The following is a 25,375-nucleotide window of genomic DNA, read 5'->3' as shown; positions in this document are numbered from 1 at the left end:
GAACGAGTCAGACGTGACTTACCGGTGACCCCATTCAATCTGGGCTTCTCTGAGATGCAATATATAGGCTTTATCCTCCATAGTGTCAAAAATGTTATAATTATGTGAGATAACCTGTTATTGCTTCAAAGAGTGGGAGAGCGTTGGTGCAGCGTGAAACGTATCGTCACTTATCTTCTCGTAAATGAAGCTCTTCCCTCAGTTCACGTCGTCGACCGCTTTGTTGCTTTGTTACACTCCCACATATCTCATTAGGAAACTGATTAGGAACGAGTCCGACGTGACTTACCGGTGACCCCATTCAATTAGGACGTCTCTCAGATGCGATTAGGCTTTGTCTCCCATTATGTCATAAATGTTACAATTATGTTTGATAACCAGTTATTGCTTCAAAGAGATTCCGCACAACCCTGCTAAACAATTTTCAGGCAGCCAATACTGACCTGCGGAACTCCTTACTGGGTCGCGAAATCAAACATTTTCTCCTCCTGCACTTTATGTTAAAGCATTGAATTGTAAACAACACGTTTGAATTTCAATTGTACGGTTTTGACACTTATTTAAATTCGCCCTCCTGCCTGTTTGGCAATGTCAAGAAAAAACGTTCTCGCAGCCAACGCAGCACCTTATTTATATTGCATCAAACTGTCTATATAACGGCACATATATCATCTAGATGCTTGCCTAGTTCTTGCTGCTCATATTATAAAAGCTTTATAAAAGATATAAACAATTATAAATACATAATATATAAAAATATAAGCAGTACAGCTTCTATAGAGCATCTATCGCACCTCGCTTATTTCATAGTGCAAAATAAAATATAATCTCCAGCGGCTTGTTCCATGGTCACATTGAGCAGAACTTTATACTTTTTTGAAATCACAATACAAAAGTCTACTGTTGCGAAACCAAGTTACAAGTGGCATATCTATACCTGTGGAATCTTTCTTAAGTATTTGCCTTGTAGAAGGAACAGCAAGGCACAAGTAATTTCTTGCGACAGAGCGGCGAATGTCCACAAATAAATGCGCCCTTTATTAGCACAACTGCTAAGGCGTCGTCGTTAAACTTTTCTTTCTGCATTGTGAAACTATATGGAATAAAACGAATTTAAGCATCGCCTTTATATTATGGAGGGAAAGCGTTAATGATCTGCGTCAGTGGTTTCTCTTGGTGGCGCCAAAAATAAATATCTTAAAGGCCACACTGCCTACTGATAAACGAAAGCTTTAACAAAGCCTTCAAAGTGCCGGCGCCTTGTGATACCTTTCCTGAATCACCACTCAAGAATAGTTCCGGGCCCGGAATAGCGATATATCGCCCTTATACTTGTTTCAGCGCAATTTATTTATTTTCTCAACATATATTCTCTAGTTAGATTTCAGGCATATTGCGACCTTCCAATCGTAACCTACGTAGTGCTTTGTCTCGTATTAATTCCGATGCTTTGCTTTCGATGGGTAACCATTCCAAGTAATCCGGGGTTCCACACCGCAACGCCGCACGTTATCCATGGGACGTCGTCAGTTTCCCTTGAACTGGAATTCTATTGCTTTAGCGTGAAAAACGAACGCCAAAGGATGAGAAACATTGCTGATGCAAAAGCATATGCAATCGCGGCTCTTTTCTCCGAACGGCGGTGTGTGCACATGCATCTCATATTCACGCCGCAGCAGGTATTTCGCTCACTCTCTTGCTATCTCAAGTTGCGTTATCACAAGTGGAAATGTATGGCAGATAGCCAGGTACGTACTGCTCCTCTGCGTGATATGATGTGATTGTTCGGCCCTTGTCTTATGACCTAATTTTTGAAGGTGTGTACAAGCAATGAGACAAATTACCTCTTCAGCTCAGGACCCTTTATATCAGCGCAAATAAAAGAGCACGGAGTTCTCAGCACGTTCTTGCGAATTGTTGTGCATGCTCTTATAAGTTTACTTTCCTTCTTGTTCTCTAGAAACACGCTGCCTATCGGCGCTATTTGGTCAAAGCAAAGTAGGTTGCATCTCATGCATCATATAACCAGCACCGTTAACTGTGCTTTAGTGCACAAAGGAGACAGCATTCTGTTTTCATTTTAATAAAGAAAGTGTCAGTAAGGGGTTACGGAGACTCAAGCATTATCTGCGAATACTGTTCGCTGAAAATGATGGCGTCGCATTTTCTCAACCCGTGAACGTAAAACAGCATTGGATATTTTAAAGCGGTGATAGTAGTCTGAATAAATCCTTAACGTATTGCATTCTAGATAGAGGCCCGCTGAAAAACAAATTCCAAAAGATTACGCATTCATCGAGTCAGGAGACGACACGGCTGGCTTCCCCTGTATTGTGGGTTTCGAAATTTCAACGGACTAATCCTCTAAGTTTGCGCATGTTCCCTTCTCTAGGCCCTATGCTGCGGCTGAAACATAAAACGTAATTATAAGTTACACAGCGCAGCGTTGAAGAACTGCACTTTTCGGCAGTCTCTACAGTTAATTTACCGATAGCATACTGTATCATATCTGCCATATTCATTACGTCTTATTGAAAGTAATAAAGTTTAACATTTTACTGTGCATTGGCGGGAAATAAACATTACCGGAGGGCACCAATAATCCAAGCAGGGTAATTGCAGAGGGCGGTCCTCAACATCACCGACATACCCAAAACAAAACTGCTGATCTGTTCAAAATGTTTTAGGTAGAAGAGACGCCAGCAGGCTACGCATTTCCAAGTGCTGCGCTTACAAGCGTCAGAACGCCGCTGTGCATACCCTGTCGTTAGGCATTCGTGTGTGACTACCCATAATGCCTTTCTGTTAGACTGCATCACCGTGAGAGCGTAGTTCACCTTATGTTGGAAGCTTCGCAAGAATACACGAAAAGCGAATTTATATGCAATTAAGACAACAACGCTCCCGCTGACTTCGGTCGCCATTTTGGCTAAGTACAGGTGCAGCAAAAATATAAGCCGCGCAAAAACCAGGGACAGAAGAGGAAGACGCAAACAACAGGACTGAAGCTGCAACACTCACTAGACCACACCAAAAACTTCGTCAAGCGTTGCTTGTGAAAGACGCGTGTTGGTGAATGTTTGCTAAAAGACGACGAAAACGGCTGTCATTTTTTCGTTGGTCTCTCTTGTATTTCTTTCTCAAAGCTATTGCTCTAACTTCATCTACAATATGAGCTGTTTTTTTTTTTTTTGCTCCAGGCGTTTTAATTAGTCTTACGCCAAAAAAATAAAATCTAAGCTTCAGCTGCTATGCTGATGCTACTTCTCGCCTTCATGGCGGGGGTGGTTCCACATTGCATAGAGCTTAAAAGGGCCACGCTGGAAATTTCAACAAGACCAAACGGCGGGTTCTGGCGCATTGCGATTTGCACTTGAACGCGTGCGCACAAGCGCGATTTGAAGCGCAAGGCTGTAAGATTCTAATAAGAGCAGAGGGTAGGAAAAGTGACATGCTAGGGTCTTTGCCATCATGAACCAGACTAAACACCCATTGCAGCTAAGGCAAAGCCCCTCCCATAGCCCCGCCAAAATCATCTCATCAATGTACATTATTTTTGGCCACCTTGGTCAGGCTTGCCTATTGTTAAAATCCAGTCTTCTAGCCTTAATTTTAATCTCATATTTTTTTCCCAATTCATCTCCGGTAAAATATGCATGTGGCAGCCGATCTTGATCAGCCTGTCGCCTTCATTATACATGTATATTATTGAAGCAATGCATTTACTGCACGCAGCTTCATCTCTATTTTCGTAGTCTTCTTAAACACCGGGTAGTACATGTTTAAGAGGGTGGGTGTGATTCGTTTCTGCTCCTCTTGGGTTCCAGAAAGAATCGGCTAAGCGATGGTTTGAGGCAATTTGCGCCTATATGTGCAGCCACCTCTGCTGATGCCGAAGGAAGAAAGTGGTAAGTGAACGAGGCTTGAGTCTAGCTTTAGTGGGCTACTGTTCCTGCCGCAGGGGTGATGATCATAACTGGAAAAAGTCAGAAGAAAAAGGATCGTTAGAGCTAATCTTAGCGGCTTAACACATCAATCAGCCAGAGCCGATGGGCATTTGCCTCTTAAAGTTTGGGAGTGGTAGGAGGTTCGAGGATTTGGTTGGGAACGCAGGCAGCGGGCATTACTCTGTATCCCCGTTCTTTCCCTCACCAACGGTGTAGGGTGGTACGAGATTCATTAGAGCCTATGATGCGGTACGGCTGAACCAATGGAAGCCGACATACTAGTCAGGCAGAATAAGGACTCGCATTAAGCCCAGCGCAGCCATACAGGTAAAACGGATATCCTGAAGCTTTATTTATCAGAAACATAGTAGTTGGAATAACTACATAGCTTTCATTTATAGCCATCTAGCTGTGCTTGGCCGATTAGCAATGAGTAATTACTTCCTTAATGCTGATCTACTCCAACCTGCGGGATCAGCCTACAATATTTGACAAGATTCGCTTCTCGGAGGACTTGGCACTTCTTTCTGAAGCAGGCATGTCATCAAATTTTGGCTTACCAACGGACGTCCTACTGTGCTCTTATGTTGGTACTGACTTGCACACGAAGGAAAATTGAAAAAAAAAAAAAAAAAGAACAGCTGATGCGCAGTGCGAGGAAATGCTTTACACCTACGATGTCTGGTTTTCTGAAATAACTTACCTATTTTGGTTTTCGTCTAGAAACATTAAACACAGAAGGCTGAGTGTTTTTGAGAAGAGAGGTTCTGGCTTCTTTTAACATTTTCAATATGAGATTCTCACTTTAACTCAAGCGGACCTATAAAAGGACTTGACTGATGTAATTATGCCAATGCCTATGCATCGCTTATTCCACTGTGCATAGGAAGGTAAGGATAACATAAAAAGAGTTAAAAAGGTTCCGGTAGAATTATCAGCAAAACCGTTCTTTAATTCCTAGTGATACATCATTTGTTAAACTAAGGCTATCAAAAACGGGCTTCTTTGTCCGTGATCGATGGACTGCTTTATGTTTCATAAACCGGACACTGTAGACAATATTTTCTCTTTGACTGCTTAAAACTTGCAGAGGATTTCAAGAAATGTTCTGCGATTTTCGCCACACCGTATAGTTTCTGAGGGGCCATAATCAAAAGGGGGTGCCATTCGGCTTAATCATGTGCATTGCCTCTAATGTGTATGGAAAATGAGAATAGCTGTGAGAAACCCTGACGTGCTCACTCAGCAATGGACTATTTCATTAAAAGTTTCACTTACCTGAAAGCAAGCTATTACAGTTAAAAGGAGAAACCTATGAATGGATGCAAGTAAAGTTTTCTCAAGCTGGCTAACCTAAATCGTCTTTGAAACACAGTGCAGTCGTCCGTTTCGTTGCCACTCTTTGTGGTATTGTACTTTCAGCCTTTTAACCACTCTATTCTTTATTGTAAAAAAAAAAGAAAGAAAAAGGGGCAATGGATTTGTTTCTTAATGCAGCGGATATTCTAACCAGCGCGATTCAACTTGAATTCTAATCATATTCCCGGGAATGAGCTGTTTATCTGTGATGACTTTTCTTTATTAAGCGCCCATCACATAGTGCGTGGCGTCACACAGTGACGACAGTAGGGCGGTTTCGGTTCCTCAGGGCTCATAGCAGAGATTCTCTGGCGGGCGATATGTCTTTCTATGCATGCACTACACCGTCGCACATATGCAGACAACTAAGTGGCGTAGCGGCGATAGTGATCTGGGGTTTATTGCATGAGCGCCAGACTAGTTTTCATTGAAGCACCCCTTCAAGTGTTAAAAGGTGCAGCTATCACTACAAAAATTTACAGGGGTATAGTTAGGTCTCTGGAAAAAGCACTGAGAAGTTTTCACGCCACCTGGTAAATTCGACTGACATTAGGCTTCTGGACCTCGCCCGCACTCACCCAGATGGTGTATTTGTATGGAGTATCTACCTAGGTTAAATAAAAAAGTGGCGCAGATCAAACTTCATGAAGAGGACGATGTTTACTGCGCAGCGCCAGTTTGATTCAATTTTACAAAAGGCTTGAGCGACTGTGGCAATAATATGATTTTTTACTAAACTGGTCGTTCATATTGCGAAGACTCCTTTCTGCCTTCACGCAAACTAGTACATTCTTAAGATAGCTAAATTAAATTAATTTATAACGTCGCACTAGAACCAGAAACTGTGTATCATGCCTTGACTAGGTGAATTCTTTATTTAGGATATTTTGCTGTGTACGTACTCTAAGAAACATTTCCAATAACCCCATATGCAATTCGATACCTCCCAGTTGAAAGTGATGAAGGTATACTGTTTAAAAGTTTGTGGTCCTGCGCCTTCATATTTCGTAAAAGACGACAATAACTCCTCGTCACGATGATGCCAATGTGCGTTCTGCATGTGAAAACTTATTTGAAAGCGCTTTGTTTGTTAGAGATATTTATCGAGCGCAAAGCGACCCTCTTGAGGGGGTGAGCATTCTTGATGACCTGGCACGCCTGAAAAATTTTCGATATAGTGATGCACTGTACACATTGATTTGCATTTGCGTTGCGTCATCTAAGCAAGGAAGTAAGAAAAATACGGCTTGCTTGTTTGTGTGGGTGAATAGGAAAAACAAAAATGGGGAGTGCACGGGCCTGTTGGTTGCCGGTGGACACTGCCACTGCCAGCACGCGGATAGTGAAAGAAGGGAAAGGGGAAAGGTAAGAAAGAGAAAGGGTATCGCGTCTCGCGGCGATACTATATGCAGCGATAATGCGGCGATAGTATATTGTTCTTGTGTCTCAGTATGTGTCTCAGTTATGGCGCAGCTTCGAAGCTCAGTGGCGGCAAGGTTTTCGACTGGTTGACAATAGTTTACTGCGTAAGCAATACTTCTAAAGGTCTCAACCCCTTCACGTAGCCGCGGCCGGTAGCCACGGGGACCTTCAGAGCAGCTGCATATGGGCTCCCAGCTATAGCCGCCGTCGCCATGGCAACAGGAGCGGCTACCGCTTGGCGCCCAGCTCAAATCGTCGCGTGGCCGCGGCCGGTAGCTACGGTGTGCCGCGGATGGAGCGGTGCCGCTGCCGAGTGGGGGCGCTGCCTTCACTATGAGCGGCGCAGAAGGACAGAAAGACGAAAAAGAAAAAAAAAAAATAAAAGAAGAAGAAAACGAAGGAAAAGGAAAAAAGGAGAAGGAGAAAAAGAGAACAAAAGCGAGAAAGAAGATGAAAAAGAAGAAAAAGAAGAAGAAAGAACTGAAAGAGAAGCTACGTCGGCTTTGCTTGCGCAACCTACCGGGTTTAACTAAAGCTACACTCTAAAAATTTATTTGATCAAGTGCAGACATGCTCTGCCCACGATTGCTGTCTACGTCACTCATGAACCAAGAAATAATGCTTTCGCATTAAAACGTTGGCTGTGGTTTAGTTCTGGCTAACGCTAGTTGAATTGTGAAAGAAACGGCTGCATGGCTGCGCTTGTGGTTGTAGCTTGTGGTTAAGCATTTAGTTTAGCTCTGTTGTATAGACGAGACAAACTGTTCAGGGAACTACTAGGCTTTTATTATTTATACCAATGATGACAGGGCGATGATCAGTGAAGCAGTGGGATTTGGTTTCCACTCTGCTGACGACGCGCTTTGCATCTGCCGAGGCTCAGTGTAAAACCAAGTCTAAACTTCTACCCTAATGTGGGGTAGTTTGAGGTTGGCGCTGGCTCAACTCGAGTAGAAATCGCTCCTGTGCAGCTTGAACGAAGGCGGAGCTGTTATCTTTATTAAAGTCCCCAGTCACGACAACCAACTCCTATTCAGTTCGTCTACGCATTCCGGTAGCCAGAACATCAAACGCAGTTTCAACGCTGGCCTGGGGCCCGTCTCGCACAGTTTTACACATCGACGGCAGCGGCGTCGACGGCAGCGCCATCTGTTGGAGCGCGTTTGTTGAACCAGCGTTCCCTTGAACGCATCAAAGTTCACCGGCGTTTTGAGTTGGTTTATGGCATCTAAATATGGATTACACTTAAGCTCTGCCTTTGAGGGTATGACGTTATAGCGCAGGCTACCAGCCCACACCCCGCTTTAACCAAGCCGTATGAACGTGCCTAGTGGCTTATAAGGATAACGTGAATACCAGAGTCCTGGCAGGCTGATTCTGATATAACCGTCCCATGTGAGACGAGAGATCCAAGTTGGCAGCTCCTGCCATGGTTTCGTGTGTACCTGCCATTTGTGGCTACGGCGTACGAGCATACGCGACCAGCCGTGCTGCCTGACGTTGTGTTGCATTCGCATCAATATCGAAATCCGAGGTGCGCCACCCAGAAGTCGCTATCACGACGGCGATGACACCGGACACTTCAGCAACACCCACACCCGGCACCTCTCTTCCTCTCAGCTGACTGGGGAGTTCTTGAAGCCGGTTCAAAGATACTTGCTTATCTCATGTTTACCTTTAAATGAATATTAAAAAAAGAACAGTGATACAGTGAAGCAACGCAAAATAAGCGTAGCCACTTGAAAATGGCACCGTACGATCACTGAAATTTAATGACCTAAAACACAACACCCTTATAAAACGACGTAAGGAAGACCCTTGGAACTGGGGTAGATTTTTTTTTTTTCATCTTACCATTTTCAACCTCTTTGCGATCCTCTCCGGTTTGCATCCGAGCACGCATTTATTTTTCCTGCCACGCATAATTTTGTCCGCACTCAAAAAGGATTTTAGAGTCCGGGTTTATTCCCTTCAGTTGTAACAATTGGCAGAAAACGTGTAAAGAGTCTTACATTTACACATCCGTTCTCGTACCTAACACCCGCGAGACCAACGTCAGCTGGATTCGGTGAAACTAAGCTAGCAAGCAGTGAGATAAAAGTAAACGCTTCGGTCAAAATATTTAGATAATAATTTATAAGGAAGATACGTGATCGCTGCTGCCGCACGAAAATTACATACGACGCCTGGAAAACAGGAAATAAAGGTTTGCTTAGTTATAAAATTCCTTGTATACCTGCTTGTGCATGAATAAGATAGTCATTGAAGAGTTGCTTGCATTCCTCCAGCGATGCAATGTTAATGTAGCAATTATTATTGTCCTTCCTCTTTTCATTCTACCTATCTCATCCTTAGTTTGAACAAACTATAAGAAACTACCATTCGGTGCTAAAAAGAACTGCAAAAAGTAAAATTAAACCTCTCAATTTTATTTGCCAAACAGGGCACTCAACTTTATTCTGATCATTTGCATCCTATCAGTAATACGCAGCTTTCGCCGATTATTTTTCCAGCCTATAAAATGTGTTATCTGCAATGATATCCAAATGTGTGTATGTCTGCTGCATATACTAAGGTCTATGTACGATGCTTTACGTGGTTCGTGCATATTTCTGTAATACCATAATCAAGATCGGAAGCTTATTTTTTTCTTTAAAAAAAATGAGAGTAAAAAGCCTACCTTCATCTTGCACGTGTTACCAGCTTATTGGCGGAAATGGGGCCTAGCACCAGCGGGCGGCTGAGACCAGCTCCATTCAGCACAGCCGCATTAGTAGCAGTGTGACGCGCCAACGTTGTGGCGACGCGAAATAACTGAGCGATACAAAGATTTGAAGATCAAGTGGCGAACGTTATAACATAGATGCTAGTTTGTAGCCCTGCCTGCTCCACCAGCCGCCTGCGACATCCATCGTTGCTGACAATTCTTGACTGGGTGCGCTCGCCGTGGGCGTCTGTTTCCGCATAAGCGGAGAGCACATACTTCTGAAACATGAGCACCTAAAATTGACAGGTTGACACAGAGTGCAACGCACGCAGGTAGCCCAACTTACCCGGCATCCAGTTCCAGTTGGAAGACCACGAGTAACGCTTGCCAACTTCAAGGGCGTATGGCGTGGAATGTACCTACATACACGAAGCATTGCAATGCGAGTGACCATTATTTGTGGCGTCTGCAGAGCCAGGTGTGTCGAATTCGTGTCAGGATAAGGACGCGTTCCTTTCTTTATTTGTTTTCAGCATACTGGAGGCTGAGCGCCCAAGCAGAAATGGCTTATAGATATATGCGATGTAAGGAGGCTATCCCTTCATACTCATTTAATTTGTTAGAGCTGACAATTTGAGGAGTAGAACAAATTTGGGAAGTTCACTGTTACCTATACTCCGCTTTTGCACGCTATAGATACAAGCGTATAAAAAAGAGTGGTGTACTCTTCAGCTAGCTAATCTGAATGACTTCAAATTATCTCAAAGTAATACTCTTGATTGGGCGAGTTGGTTCATCTTTGAAAGGTTAATAAGGTGAAGTGTACGTAACCTTTAAAAAATTATCTTAGTAAGCCACAGACCTTCCTCAGTGTCTATAGCTCCGCAAACAATTTCACTGATGATTAGAGAAAGCTAAGCTTCCAAATATTCATCGATGTTGTCTTCGAGGTGAAAGTTTGGAATAAATTGTCCTCCTCTCAACTTTGTCACAAGGTAAATATTCTGTAGCCACTTATTATGCCGTTGCAGGTGCTATATTGGACGTTGTAACAAACCAATAAGCACTGAATTATCATGTACTGCGATACTACAATGCCAAGATGAATATTTTTCTTACACACATCCCACTTCGCGCACCGAAATCAGCTGCGGCAAAAGTGAAAGAAAAAGTGCATTTAAGAGGCGAAATTTCAACACTAGTTTAGGCCTTGAAACACGCGACCATTCGGGAGTACGAAACCAGCTTAGCACGAACTGTAGTTTCACTCCTAAAAGCTGTGTTATGAGCGCCCTGGGCATACAAAAGGTCTGTTATTAGGCGTAGTGTTGTGTGCAGCTTTTGCTTCGCCCCCGTGAATGGCCAAAGCGAGCTCAGGACGTGTGTGCACGTGTACCAAGCGCAATGGAGTGAGGGAGTGAGCGAGTGAGTGTAGTGACGTTTAAGATAAAAAAAAAAAAGGCTCTGGTCATTCCAATTCTACATGAAATAATATTAGGAGAAACCATGAAGGTGAAAGTATATGGAATTTTCAAAATGCAAGGAAGATGATAATGAAAGGAAATGAGAGAAGGAAAGACAGAGAAAACAAAAAAGGGGCTCCATAATCGGTGGTGAACCCACGGCTGACGGAACCATCCAAAGCAGGAGTTTGTCATAGAAGGATACTGCAGTAAGCATAACGCAAAACTGTTCGAGCTGCTAGAGAAGAGGTAGGCGTATACTTATACCGGATAAGAAGCCAGAAACAAAATCGAAATGCCGGCTGCAGGAAAGCACGCCGCTCCGAAATCAGCTCCAGCCGACACAGACATTTCGGAATGCTGGCGGGACGGTCAGCCCACGGTCTAGGAAATCAGCGGGGGGGGGGGGGGCTGTTTCTTTAGGATGGAAAAGTATTAAAAAAAAAGGAAGCTGTCACAACAAAAGAGTCGCTGGCGAACATGTATTCGAGGGACACAGTGAAATTGATGTGAGAGACAATGAAGCAACACACGTGCATGACAGAAGCAAGCTGACAGCCTGACAAAACTTTCGTGGGTGTATTTACATCCACGGAGGCAAGATTAATAATATATGCGTGATCTGCACGAAAGCGTCCTGATTACGCCAGATCAGAAGTGGTCAGGCAAATTACAAGTTAGCTTCGATGCATAAAAAAAAAAACCAGCACGTAGAAAATGGCAAAAACACTGATATGTAAACACCAGAGATTTCTTCCTGACAACGATAACCTGCGGCGATCACAAGCAAATTTAACACTTTTCTGGGTGGTTTGATAGCGGCCAAGAGGTCAAGGCACGGAAGGTGCCTGCAAAAACATAGGCCAAAGTTTACCTCCTGTCATTCGACACGCATATCCTAGCGGCTTGATTATTTTAATCCACGTTCGATGCGTTAAGTAGGCATTCCATAAATACCCGTGGTTTCAAAAGTGGTTTGGCCATTTCTGGTTTTGTACTGGCATATCTTACGAAGACATTGGCCTGTCTCTATTACATATGAGCTTTGTTGGATACCCCTATCGGAAGACATGCACAAATTTATATTCGGTGTGTTTTTTAATCTGCACTCACAACGAAAATTATGCAGCTGTTTCCCATTTTCTCTTTACTCGATTGCGGTCGCAAAAACATCGATAACAGAAACTTCGAATAAAGAAGCAGGCATCTTATTCTGTGCAACATTTATGCCATCTATGAACGTTGTTTTATTATCGGCTGGGCGAATAAAGTTTTGTCCATTTGTTGCACTGCTAATTACGCTAACTTTTGCTGGTATGTGAAATACGGCGTCTCTTAGAGGGATTAAATAATGAAACAATTTTAACGTGTAGCCTCCGAGCTGATAGTTGTATATTTGTACAATATGCTCGCGCACTCTTCCAGATCCGTCTTCATTTAAACCAACAAGGCGACTAATATTGTCTCCTCGAATTCCTTATAGGGGGTATTCACTGACGCACTGTGCGCGGTGCATTGTGGGTAATTGAGGCGCAGTCGGCCATTTTTGTGTCCACGGAACGAACAGGGCGAACGTACGTATCAACTGCTGTCATGCGGTTCTACAATCAGTGGCATCCGCAGCAATATGTTGTTTTTCGAGCTATCGTAGACTAGCTGTAATAGACGCGTGCATAGTGTAAACAAAGGAAGCTGAAGAGCTGCGCGAACGACCTCGGCATTTTAAGGTTCCGGAAGTACACACGAACAACTCCACTCGAACGAGATACCTCACCGAGATGCGACGTCACGTATGGCTGGCACGGCTCAACCGCACAAGTATCATGGAATATGAGAAATGCATGCCAAAATGGGCTGGACTGGAATCTTCCGGATGTGCCCCAGCAGCCAGCTCTTGTCACTATCCGTGCACGACTGTTCTTCACGCACTCGGAAGACACATTCCCGGTAAAAGAGCAGCGCGGTAATGTAGTACGTATCGCTTCCAGTCATGCGCATGCATGCAGCGCGCCGCCAACACCTCCTCGTCGTGTTCTGCTGCAATAAAATCCTTCAAAGAGGGCTCGCTAAACTTTGTGTTTGCCGTACTTGCCTCATTCGATTAGAAGTCGGATGTTCGCATCGTCTGTGTCGTTTGCTAATCAAAGCAGAACGCATGCAGATTCGGCGAAGGAACGTAGGCGGGCAGAGTTGTTTTGCAGAAGGTTTGAAGAACTTTGTAAACTTATTTATCTCTAATAACAAATTAAGTTTAGCTTGGCCAAAACTGCGCTGTATTTCAAGAGTTTTGTTGCAAAAAGTTATTTCGAGCCCGCTAGGCAACGAGGTGGCGCCACCGGTGTCATCGCTGTGGCCTGTGGCAGCGGTTTCTTTTGCTTCCTTACCGCCACAGACGATGCAAACATCCGACTTCTTCTGATCGATTGAGGCAGGTACACCAAACAAGCTTTGTATAAAAGATACTGACTACCAAATGCCATTTCTATGCAGAATATCAGCTACAAAACCTCAGCGGTTTGTTGGTATAAACGCTGGACGGCACGCACGTAATTACACAAAGAGCGAGTTCGTCTGCTTCAACCGCGGCTCTTAACCCAGTTGCTTGTAACGTAGTTGCATTCTTCGAGTGGTCAGTAGGCTTGCGATTGGTTTCTCGTGACGAAGCTCGTCCGTAGAACAAGGAATTCATGAATGTCGCACTTATGTATGCGTGGGCACAGGCCACTTACCGTGCAGTTGCGCATATCGACTGCACACGGGTAGGTACCTAAGTTTTATTTCGTACAGGTCTCTGTCCGCATCGCGCACACTTTGCTGATAAATCAAACTGTCACTCATAATACCGATTGAGTTTTCATAATAACGGTGCTGGCATGAGGCAGAGTGGCAGAGCAAACGGACGCGCACGAACAGCTAAGCTAACCGCCGCCCCGTACTAGTACTAGTCCGAATAGGACACAAATATGGCATCGACTGCATACTGACGTCAGCTGTGACGTCACGTGAATACCCCCTATAGGAGGCTCCACTTTCCAGCTCTGTCCGGTGCAATATAAGCAATGACACATTCATAGCCCGCTCCCCACCCCCTTTGGTCCTTCGCTTAATTTCCTGAACTTTGAGCGAAAAATTCATTTCCTTGCCTCGCAATCGCAGACACTTGTACCTTTGAGGAAGGCTGGTGCAGCGACTGGACGACTTCCAACTGTAGCCAACATGCCTGCTTTGAGGTGCGCAAGGTGGCCAGTATGAAGCATGGGCCAGTTCAAGACCACACGCTGGGATCAGGTAAGCGTGCAACACATTAAAACAGCCATGTTGTGCCAGTCTATGCCCGGCGACACGCTTTCAAAGCAATCAATTAGGCAAAGACTGCGGCAGCGAATAAAGAACAACCCTAAACGATAAAGGATAACCAACTAACTAAGAGAACATTTTCATTCCTTATTGCTATTTATTCCTCAGAATTAGAAGGCAAAAATATAAAAGGGTCACATAAGCGTAACAATCTTCCTGGCATGAAAATCTCCTAATTTTGCTTCCTTGGGTGACCTCGACCTCTTGTGTTTCGACCTCGAAGTAGAGATGACTGTTTTTCCAGTCTCATGTTCATATTTTAGGCAGGTTCCAGGGTTCCTTAATATAATCCACTTGTGAAGGATAAAAGAAGACGTACAAGCTGCGGCCGTCAGTGCTAGCGGCTTGACTAAGTAGATGAGCATATTATCAAGATTTCTGAATTCATAATTTTTGGTTCGGAAGCGTCAAGGACTGAAGAATCGAATGGCAATCATGTAAAGTTTTAAAAATACTTTCGAGTAGTGTCCTCCGTATGTATAGGCAGGTGCGACTGAGGTGAACCCCTGTCGACAAGTCATAGCTATGAAATGAAAACGACGTATTGAAACAACGGTTACTTTCTGCCGTAATCAACTAAATTCATTAGAACTATAAAGGAACAAGAGTGGAATTTCAGGTTTTACCAAGAAATTTGATACGCCACCTTAATATACTGCTTACGTTTCGTTAGACGACAACAGTATTCGGTATGAAATGAAATCTATATCACCGCCAGATCCAGTAATGACATGACAAAACGCGCTCATTGAATGCTCGTGAAAAGCACAGAAAGGTGAAAGTTCCTATTTTTTTGGTGAAGTGACATCAAGGGTATACCATAGAAGAACCAGGGGCATAGATACTGCTGGTAAAGTGAGTAAGAAGGCTCAACAAATGGGAATGACGGGAGCACATCTAGAAGGACAGTGCATTCTTTCCACGCTCCCACGCGGCATGATCATCGATTGTGTGAAATAAGGCTCACTGACAGAATATTCGTGTGCAAGAAAGAAGGAAAACGTTAGCGAAAAGGAGATGATGCACCATAGTGGAAAATAAAGACATAATTTCGACTCCCCCCATCCTGTGGGGTTTTATGCGCACTGAAATCACACAGCCCAACACATGATAAGAATAAGTGTCGGTTGCTGAATTCCCACCACCCAAATGTCTCATTCCGGTGCCTACATGCCCTGCACTTTCGTTTGGCTATCATGGGAATGAAATCTCCGAGATGGGCCAAAAGCTGTCGCGAATCAAAGGCTCGAATGAACAATTAGGAACTTTAGTTAGCCCTAGTGCACTGCCCCCACTATACGCGGTTTACGTTGCACCCGTTTTTGTGTCTTGTGTGGCCTATGAGAATACGACAGGCACTTTTTAGATATGGAAAAAAATTGGGAGTAACAAATACAGGCCAGCAAACAGCCTCAGCTGCGTATGCGGGCCGCAACATCTTGCCTAAAGAACAAGTGCGGCCACGTTCCATGTTGCACAATGATCTAAACAATTTAAACTCTTCTAATTTTACTCGCAGCCATTGTCACCATCATTGTGGCAGGAAGGATTAATGAACCGCATATTTGTACACTTTTCTTTCGATCACTGGAAGCTTTCAACGGCCTCAAGAATTGTGGTTTATTGTTGAGCACAACGTTACCGCCCCAAGACTGTTGCCATGTATAGGTAGTCATTTCAATGCGGAGTGTGCCCGCTAAATAATTGATCAAACTTAAGATAAAGCTACTACAGCCACAGAGATGTTTCTTTAACAGCACTAATTTTTACAAGAAAGTATGTGACTTCCTGAACCGTTGAACAGTTTGGATATTAATTTTGTGGTGGAAAAGAATCCAATGATAAGTTTGACAATGTATTTTAAGCTACGCATATTCACCTACCTTTCTTGTTATTCCCACTTATTTTCGAAGTAACACGACAGTTGGGTTTCTTGGTATGCACATCGTCCTAAGAGCATTACAGAGATGAACCCATGCCACCCTCAGAAGCCTGAAATCCTTGACACGTGGTGTGCATTCTCTGGTTGAAGCACATTTCAATTGCTTTATCCATAATGCCGAGTGCTCTCTTTTTCCAGGCGGTTCTTGTGCCTATGCCTCGTTTGGTTCTTCAAACTCCGGTTCGGTAGATGCCACGCTTTCGAGTGAGCATAAGGGACCTTTCTGTTTCACTGCCTGGTACCACCTGTCTGGAACGGAGCACGGGGCCGCCTACTTTTCAATCACCGGCGCCAATGGCGTAGCAAGCACCTTCTACAAAACTAGGCAACAGATGGCCGGACGCTGGCAGCGAGTGCGGTACTCGGAGAGGCGCAATGATACCATGAAGGTTGGCTCGCGCAATGCGCATTTGTGTATTCTTATTTCCTCTATTTACAGCCACTGCACTTTAAGATCACGCTACCGCATTTGACATGGATTTAAAAGCTCAAACACAAGTTGGTTGAGACGGTAGTCACAAAACTATAAACTCACCTTTGTGGCAAACACAGATCCGTACAGAAAACTGCATTTATTAGTACCCATCACAGCTGGGAAGACTGAAGGAAACCCAGCGAATTCATGTGGAAATATCAACTGAACCTTCCCTAGCATTACTAGTATTCACCTGCTATGTTTAAAATGAACTCTTATAAACGTAGAAAGGTAAGGTGGAAATAAGCGCACAGTGTAATATTTGGCATCTTCTGATTATTCACTCTGCTAACTGCTAATCGCATTGATATGCACTCTCATTGTTACGTAATAATAGACGTCAGACATTGAAGCTGTTGAACCATGATAAACAGTGCATCATCATCATGCAGTTCATTTAGGCTAAGGGCCCCATATCTCGTTTTCTCTGTCAGCGACAGTTTTTTTACCGACTTGTGTCGCTGGTATGAACAGACTATTCGGCATCCATTTTACTTAACTTCTCTGTTTCAAGAGAGGCGTTAATCTTTGGTAGATACAGATATGAAGCCTGCTCTTATCGTTCTGAAAAGCTGTAAAAGAAAACTTGTCTAATCGGCTTTAAAAAGTGTAGTCTGATACTAATGAGAGAGCTCTAATTGTGAACCGCTTTTTGTACATCTTGCTTTCGAAACAGATCAGAAAAAATCTCCAAAACATATTTTTGGGGGAAGGGGGAAATACGTATAACTGACTGTCGTCGTGGCTGTGTCTAGGCCCTGCGCCAGCAAGCTATGAGTCTTGACAAACCTATCAATCTTGACAAATGGCACGACAAGGTGCGCTATTGCCTTTATTCTTCAGCTTTCAGTCTGCATTCATAAACCAAGCTGCATCACTCTTGACTTGCCTGTATTTTCACTGAGAACGCGTGCAGCACATCGTGTGATTATGCGTGCATTAAATGTGGCAGTGAGCAGTATGGGCCTGACGAAACGAATGCGCATATACTTTGTGACTGCACTCAGTTTGAGCGTGAGCGTGCCTTCCTGGCTGCTACACTACGCCTCTTGGACTCCCGCGCTCTTACTGAAGCTGAGGTTCTGGGCCATTGGACGCCACCTTCATCAGAAAGGAAAGCAGTGAAGATGCTCTATAAGTTTTTTAAATGCTCGAGGTTGAGTACTAGATTTTAAGTGTACGCTCTCTACCCCATTTTACTATAGATCTCTGGACATGTCACAGACTCACCTTGGCGCTCTTTCTTTCGTTTTCTTTCCTGTATTCCCCTCCCACGCAGATTATGGCGCATTACCTAGTTAACCTCCCTGCATTTCTATTCTATAATTTCTCTCTCTCTCTTTATAAATGCGGCAGCTCTAATTCAGATACCATCCCTAAACAATGCCTTTACCTTTTACCTTTTATTATTCCTCTCAGAATATGACGAAAAAAAATGTAAAAACAAAGAGAGAGGGAGCCCGGACCAGCAATTTACCGCATTTAGCTTATCGTTGTTATTGAACGTCTTAATTCCCTTCGTGAAGCTACGGAGGCATTTTTTCACACAAGCAACGGAGTCCTACACTTACTGGCACTGTGAAGTCGCAGTTCAAGCAGACTTGTATGCAATATTAACATGGCGCAACTATGCAACGGCTCTATCTGGAAAGCCTGAATGAATAGTGTGAACTGTCGCACAAAGGATGCACTCACATTCGTTTGGGTCATTGATTCAGGCCAATGGAATGCTAAAAGAAAACCTGATAATCTCAGAAACCCTCACAATTCTTAATGCTAGCACGATCTTACAGATTATAACAAGCACATCGCATCTCAATAAGACTGCTTAATACTTCCTCCTCCATTTGTGGTATGTAGCTAGCTGCACGCACTTTCTTTTGCAGATCAGCATCTATTATATCGTGAAAGATCGTTACGAAAAAGGTGTCCTCGCTGTAGACGACATTACATTGGACAGCGGTGAATGCTCTTCTGGTAAGAATATTTTCTGATTGGCTTATTTAAAAGATAAATACTATTGCCGGAATGTGAGACGATATCGACTGGTTAAAAGAAAAAGGGAAAAGAAAGGGCACGTAGATTGAGAGAGACAACTAAGTACACAGAAGGATGAAAATGCCCCTTACTACCCTACTTCCGGAAGATATGCGTGCAATCTTGCCATTTAAAAACATCAAATCATAGCAAATAAATATTATTCATAATACAATAATGAGATATCCAGGAGTTTCAAAACGGGACAATGCCTGACTGGTCTTTTTTTTACAGATAAGTTATCGCTTCATAAAGCAATACTTTCTTCGTGCCTACCCCTTAAAAACAACAAGACGTTGATGTCAGCGGCTCTTAGTGGCACCCATTTGAGAGAGCTAGAAGGCGTTCTGCTACATAGATGAAGGCGCTCTAGATATTTATTTCTGAAACGTTGAAACGCCACCAATAATAGCTCCATGAGAGCTGATAATGACCAGAGTTTATTAGTGAGCTGTGTTTGTAATTCTAGATGTCAAGGAAGACCGAAAGCGAGTTCAGAGCAAAGCCCACAGCATGACATCAAAACGTTAATGTTTTAGCGTAGTTTTATCTTATAGTGTAACCCGCCCCCCATCAGGTACTTTAGGTTTTGCACGGTCGGAGAATAAAGCACGCTATGAAGACGAACGCACGACTCGGAATTGTATAATTTCGTACAAGAGCTGATGGGCACGTTGGTAAGATATAATTTTTTGTGCAATTGTGCCACGACACGAGGCCAGAGGTCAAGAAGGGACAGATGTAAGCCTGCGTTGTGCCGTTCTGGTATAACAGCGCAACGGAACGAGGCCTAAGGAGTAAAAACGGACGTACCACAGCGCTGTGTCTCGTCCCTTAACGTCCTCTGGCCTCGTTCCGCTGAGATGTTGCACCAGAAAAGCTCATTTTATCTTTCACGACGCTTTTTCTACGACGTCTTGATTACCACCACGTTATTAAAACGTCACGAAAGCATAGTTTCAACAGGAAACTCTGAACTTTTGTTCATCCCGCGCTTCCGCACTTGTTATAAAAACCAGTCCATCAAACAAAACCTGACAATACTACTAAATAGTACGGTTATGATACTAAGCCCACGCTAAACCAGTTCAGTAACAAATTTCTTAACATGGGAGAACAGAAATCGCAAGAGCAATGTTGTTGTACTCTGTTTGTAATGTTGTACTCTGTGGTGGCCTTATGCAACACATTTGTTAAAGAGGTTGAGCCCATTTTACATCCTAATGCGCTTGTTTTCTATACCTTGTGGCTTTTTCCTTAACTTATATTTGTGCTGTGATGTTTTAAATACTATATAACTGACAAGTGTCTGCTTTTTCAAGCACTATCAGCTGTTATGTATTTGGAATCTTTTATTTGTAGTCAGTTTTATATACTGTTATGTACTGTTATATCTTGGTTTTTAAACGCCTGTGTAGCGCACGTGTAAACACGTCGGTTTTCGTTGCTCTATTAGATCGAAGTGTTTTCACACTTGCCACGCCCTACTTTTTTTCTTTTCTTTTTTTAATAATCACCCGGGACTCGTCAAGCTACCTTGAGGAGCTTTTAGCTCATGTGCTCCAACCAGCAAGCAACTGGCGAAAACAAACGATTTGATTTGATTTGATTTTAGGCTTGCATCTTTGATGTTTTTAGGACACATGATTTTGAAGAAAGCAGCATGAATTTTCAGGCATTCGGCATTCCGCAACAGCACCAACCACTACTCTGCTAACAAATGTTAATTTCTTCATTCGCTTTCGGCTAGGCGAATTCAAAAGTTGATATAAGGTTGCAGGGTTGGTTATAAAATGTGCTGACTTTTATTGAGCCGACTATTCACAATCATGAATTGTGTCACCTTATTTAGATCTGTCAGATTGCTACAATAACCAGGGCGTCGTTAACGTATTTCACTGCAATTTTCGGGGGCAATTTGGAAACAATAGAGCCATCAAGGGGCGTTAGCCTATTTTCTATTTCGACTAGAATTACTACACGTCTCCTTGTCTTGCGTTGTCTTTAACGGCCGCAATTTTCACTTCGCTCAGCCCTGAGCCCTGCTAATAAGACTTCAATGCCTGGTGCTCCTTAGCTTTTCGATTTACCCATTTCATTTTTTATGACGGTCCAGTTCTTGTTGAATTACGGAATTGCGGAAAATAATCACCAGTGGACCACTTCAAATCGTTATGCAAAATCAATGCCCGTTTCTTGTTTTCTGCAGCCTAATTACACTAGCTCGCATTAATAAATTAAATTTTACGCCAGCAAAACTTTTATTTATTTCCGAAATAGCTCGAAATTGGCAATCATAATCCGCCTGCAGGGGCACACTGCATACTATTCTGCGCTTTCACATATCCGACGCAGCTGAAACTTATAATGAAGGGTAATATTGCTGTTCACCTATTGTTATATTGTTAGCTTGAGGCACGATGTATGGTATGCACTTATGCCAGATAAATAGAGTAAAGTGTTGAACATACGAAAGCATTCTTGCTAGCTTAAATCAACGAAGATTTTTAGAGTATATTTTCACTCTGCCTACTATGTAATTTAGTCGGGACTCGCCCTTTGGTACGCAGCATCAAGAGGTTTGACCAAAGAATTCAAGCAGAGTAGCGGTCAGACCTAAACCATGATGCAAAAAAAAGATGCCATCAAATATCGCCTCTATATCACTGCGGATTGAGAAGCAATGCCATTATATGTCATTTTGGTGGTTCACTCATTTCTTACCAGCTTTCTGCTTATATTTGGCGGTAACATACGATGACGTTGGCATTCGAAGGGGTTTACTCTGGTAGATAAACGAAAGTTTTTTAGTGTCCCCCAGGTGGCTTGAATTATTTGCTCCTGCGAGATAAGCTTAATTACCATGATCTATTTATCAAAAACAAAATCCCGTGATATTTGATAACCACCCCACTGGCGAGTTCTCTATGCTCCCTACTGCGCCACTGTTACAGCGCTGTAAGCTGCTACCTGGAAAAGCATGGCTGGATTCGCACCTTCAGCGTTCCTTGCGAACGTTTTTCGCTGTGATGCTGGCTCCGACAAAAGGGGTAGAGGTTGGAAGTTTAGCACACTTAGCCGGATAACTAACAGTGTTAGGGAGAAAATAACTGAAAAGCTAGCATAGTGTTCAACTGCGTGAAACATTCATAACCCGTGTCTCTGATAATACATTTTGCTGTAAATGAAACGGTCTGAATATAGACCTAAATTTTTGAAAACAATGTCTCATTGCGTTCTTGATTTCTGTCGCGTGTCAGTCAAAGTAGAATTGAAACCTCTGCAAGGCACCTGAGTAAACAGTGCGCATTCTTTATTTAGCAGGTAACAATAGCGAACGTCAAGATTGCAGCTCAGCATAACGCGGCACGCATTAATAATGCGGACATGCTTCTCGAGTTCAGTCTGTCACACTACTCACTACGTATATGCATCGTTCCCGATTGTTCCTTTTGACCTGTCACCCCACTCTTTCCTTCGACAGAAGCGAAAAACGGTTCTTGTGATTTTGACTGGGGCGACAGTTGTGGCTACAGCTTCGGGATAGGAAAGAATGAGTGGAAGCTCGAAGGAAGCAAGCACAGAGAAAACTTCTTTGAAGATGACTACTCTACTGGTACAGCATATGGTGAGTACATAGGTCCCTCGCTCATTCGAGACGAAGCATTGTTTCTCACGTTTAATTCATTTATATAAAAATCAACTCTTGTGTGAAGACCGGGGAATCATGATTTCCTTCATTCTGCACATAGCTACATAAAGTTATACATCTTGTTATGGCACCAGCACATATTGCTATAATTAATTAGGAGTAGTTGGCTGCTCGGAGCAAGGCAGTCATATTACAGCAACTTTTTTACTCAAACCAATTATTACAGCTAGCCAGTACTCTGTATCATATTCATTGACGTTCCAGGGTCGACAATGCACTGACGATGTGAACTTTTTGTTAATTTTACCGACAATATCTGTCTGGCTGAAATTTTACTATTGGTATACAGCTGTTTCGCTAAGGTAATGAAGATTTTCTCTAATAAACAGTCCTCATCCCCAAACATCTAAGCAGCCATTCTGCAGTAATTATTTCAGAAAAGCCAATTTCACTGCTCGTGGCCTAGCCTTATACATTTGCTTTTAAATGGTGGGCTGGTACCAAATCCTAAAAACCAGCACCTCTGTCATCATCGCCTCATTCAAATTGTATTTATTGCAAGATGAAGACCACTTTTTTTATACTCCAATTGACCGTATCGTGCACGTGCTCCGCCTGCCGATGTCAATCCATCTTCTTGTTTTTGAAGAAAATTGACCATAACTTCCATTTTGACGTGACGGCGGTAAAGACCTCGTTAGCCAGAAAATTCGTCGATGGTGTCGGTGTCGCCGTTATGCGCGCACCACCTCTGGCATAGAGAGCTGGCAGGGGGCAGCTGGCAGCTGACATGGACGAGCAAATATTATTCGATGGAATCTGCGGCTTAACAGCATGACATGATATCGGAAGATTGAGAGGAGTGGTCAACTCGGATCGCTCTATTGAGGTGGGAAGCTGGAAGAACAATCAACCTTCCAGAGCCCTTTGACGCCGAGTCAGGCAAGCTACTTCTAGGCCATGCCGGCACTTTCATACAGCGAGGTTACTGCAGGGCATTACCAATGCCACCTAGACTACTCAAGGCCTCTCCGCTTGCTCCATGACGTCACGCTTGTTTCCCGTCCGCCGCTCGCCTCCGCTCGCGGCTGGGAGGGTTCGCCGGCAGTTTTCAGCGCATTATTGTACTATCTGAGGCCCAATGGCTATAGCAAAGAGCCAATAAGCATAAATGGGCGACTGAAGAATGTTTTGTTTTTAACCACTTGCATAGTTTCTCTATGTATTTTCCGCGTTCATTTATAATTCGTGCTTTCTTTCGTAGTCCTCGCGATCGATAAACTTCCTATTGCAGCTAAGCGATTAGTTTTTATAGTTTCATTACTGCTCTGGAGTTCACTGCAGATCACAATAACACAAGCATTATTTCCTAGACAACATATAGCACAATAATATATGAGATCAATGTGCAAATGCATTTCCCTGCTTTTTAAGGGGGCGTATGTTATTTTCTGGGAACTTCGAAAGCGGATGCCTTGTTAAATATCGAAATAAACAAGACTCATGAAGCCATACAAAACAGTAGCATGAAGCCATAATGAACATTATTTTGCTCGGTGCTTTTCATTAAAATATTTCAATTGTTTAATTTTTCCAAACTGATGACAGCTCCCTTCCCGAAGAGTTTACTTTTCGTTTCCAGTGAATGTCGAAAACTTGGTGTCGCAAACATTTACTAGCTTAGCGAATTTTTGCATTTTTCGTCTCCACTTGCCTCTGCAGGAATCATTAAGGGCTTCCTTGATGGTGTCATTTTCCCGACGCGCCCTCTTTCTTCCAGGGACCTTGTAAAAGAAGGAGTAGAAGAAATGTACGATGACCTATTAGGGAACTTCCAAGGCACTGATACCGCGCTTGAGCGACATGATTCTTCCCATTTGTTTATTAGGATATGATAGCTTGGTGACAAAGTCTTGCTCGTGAAAATTGAGTGCGAATACGAGCATGACGACCCTTAAATATAATATCATCCTCTCGAATCCACTATCCAACAACTTTTAAATTTGCAAAAGGTTTTTGTTGTGTTGGGTTTTATGGTGCGTGCCTAAGATAAATCTATCGAAAGGGGTTAAATTTAATTTATTTAGCTTGGAATGTATACGGTTGTAGCAAAAACATTGCTAGGAGCTCCAAGCTTTTCTGTGAGCTTCATTGCTGGGAAAACCAAACGCTAATGATTTTTGGGCTCCCGTCGTAATCCAGGCACACACTATCGTCCCATGTCGTGGCGGTTGTAAAAAGTGGGTGCTTGTCTTCAGCACCACGTTTATTATGGTATCAACGCGCACAATAAAGCCAAAGTAATCCAGTTTGACGTCCTGACGCTCCAAAACCGAGACGTCGCAAAAGGGAAATGCCAGCACGTTCGCTGCCTAACTTAACCATAGGGAGATAGAGCGGAAAGATCCACCTGTGCTGCTTTCCAGGTGCGACGCACCTGTATGCGTTGCCTCCCCCTGCGCTGCACAGAACTCCTACTACCGTTCGCGGTCGGGCAACTAGTGTGACGTAGACCCCTGTGGAGAGGAGGAGCGCGCAGGCCTTGTCCAGTCTAAGTGGCTTTGGCATTACATTCCGGCACGTCACCTACGCTACCGCGTCAGGCCCTTAAAGGCAGACATTAAGTGTCCCACATAAGCTTTTTTCTCTATCGTTCTGCAACCGCGATCACTAGCACTTCTCTAACGTTCTAAGCTGTTTCCAACTGAGCTTCATAACTTTTGCTCTCTTTTCAAATTCTAGCTGCTTTGTCCATTGTAGACACGATAAAACTACTATATGCTTTTGCTTTCTTTTCAAATTCTAGCTGCTTTGTCCATTGTAGACACGATAAAACTACTATATGCTTCCCTCTTGACACCTGCTGGTTGGATGCTATACATCAGTTGAGCTTAACTACAAAATGTAGCGCGCTTTATTCTCATTCTCGCTAACGCTTCCCCCTGGTGGCACTTATCTACTGGCCCTCATTCCACTAGATAAACATGTTTGCCATACAGTTGCATTCTTGCCTG

The 25,375-nt window shown here is 43.4% G+C and overlaps 1 protein-coding gene across 2 annotated transcripts in view; it reads left to right on the top strand.

The window, feature by feature from the left end:
• Positions 1 to 25,375, top strand: part of LOC146193373 (MAM and LDL-receptor class A domain-containing protein 1-like) — a 241,331-nt gene that overhangs the window by 6,078 nt on the left and 209,878 nt on the right. For both annotated transcript variants that reach the window (XM_084602734.1, XM_084602733.1), the window contains exons 2-5: positions 14,055 to 14,186; positions 16,336 to 16,586; positions 18,559 to 18,649; positions 22,194 to 22,337. In XM_084602734.1, coding sequence (XP_084458860.1) covers positions 14,055 to 14,186; positions 16,336 to 16,586; positions 18,559 to 18,649; positions 22,194 to 22,337 — 618 coding nt within the window. The remainder of the gene's footprint in view (positions 1 to 14,054; positions 14,187 to 16,335; positions 16,587 to 18,558; positions 18,650 to 22,193; positions 22,338 to 25,375) is intronic.

The sequence above is a fragment of the Amblyomma maculatum genome, chromosome 4, assembly GCF_055883805.1.
Source record: "Amblyomma maculatum isolate TAMU_Amacu chromosome 4, ASM5588380v1, whole genome shotgun sequence".
NCBI lineage: Eukaryota > Metazoa > Arthropoda > Arachnida > Ixodida > Ixodidae > Amblyomma > Amblyomma maculatum.
Note: the sequence above shows the minus strand (reverse complement) of the source record. Positions and strands in the feature narration are given on the sequence as shown.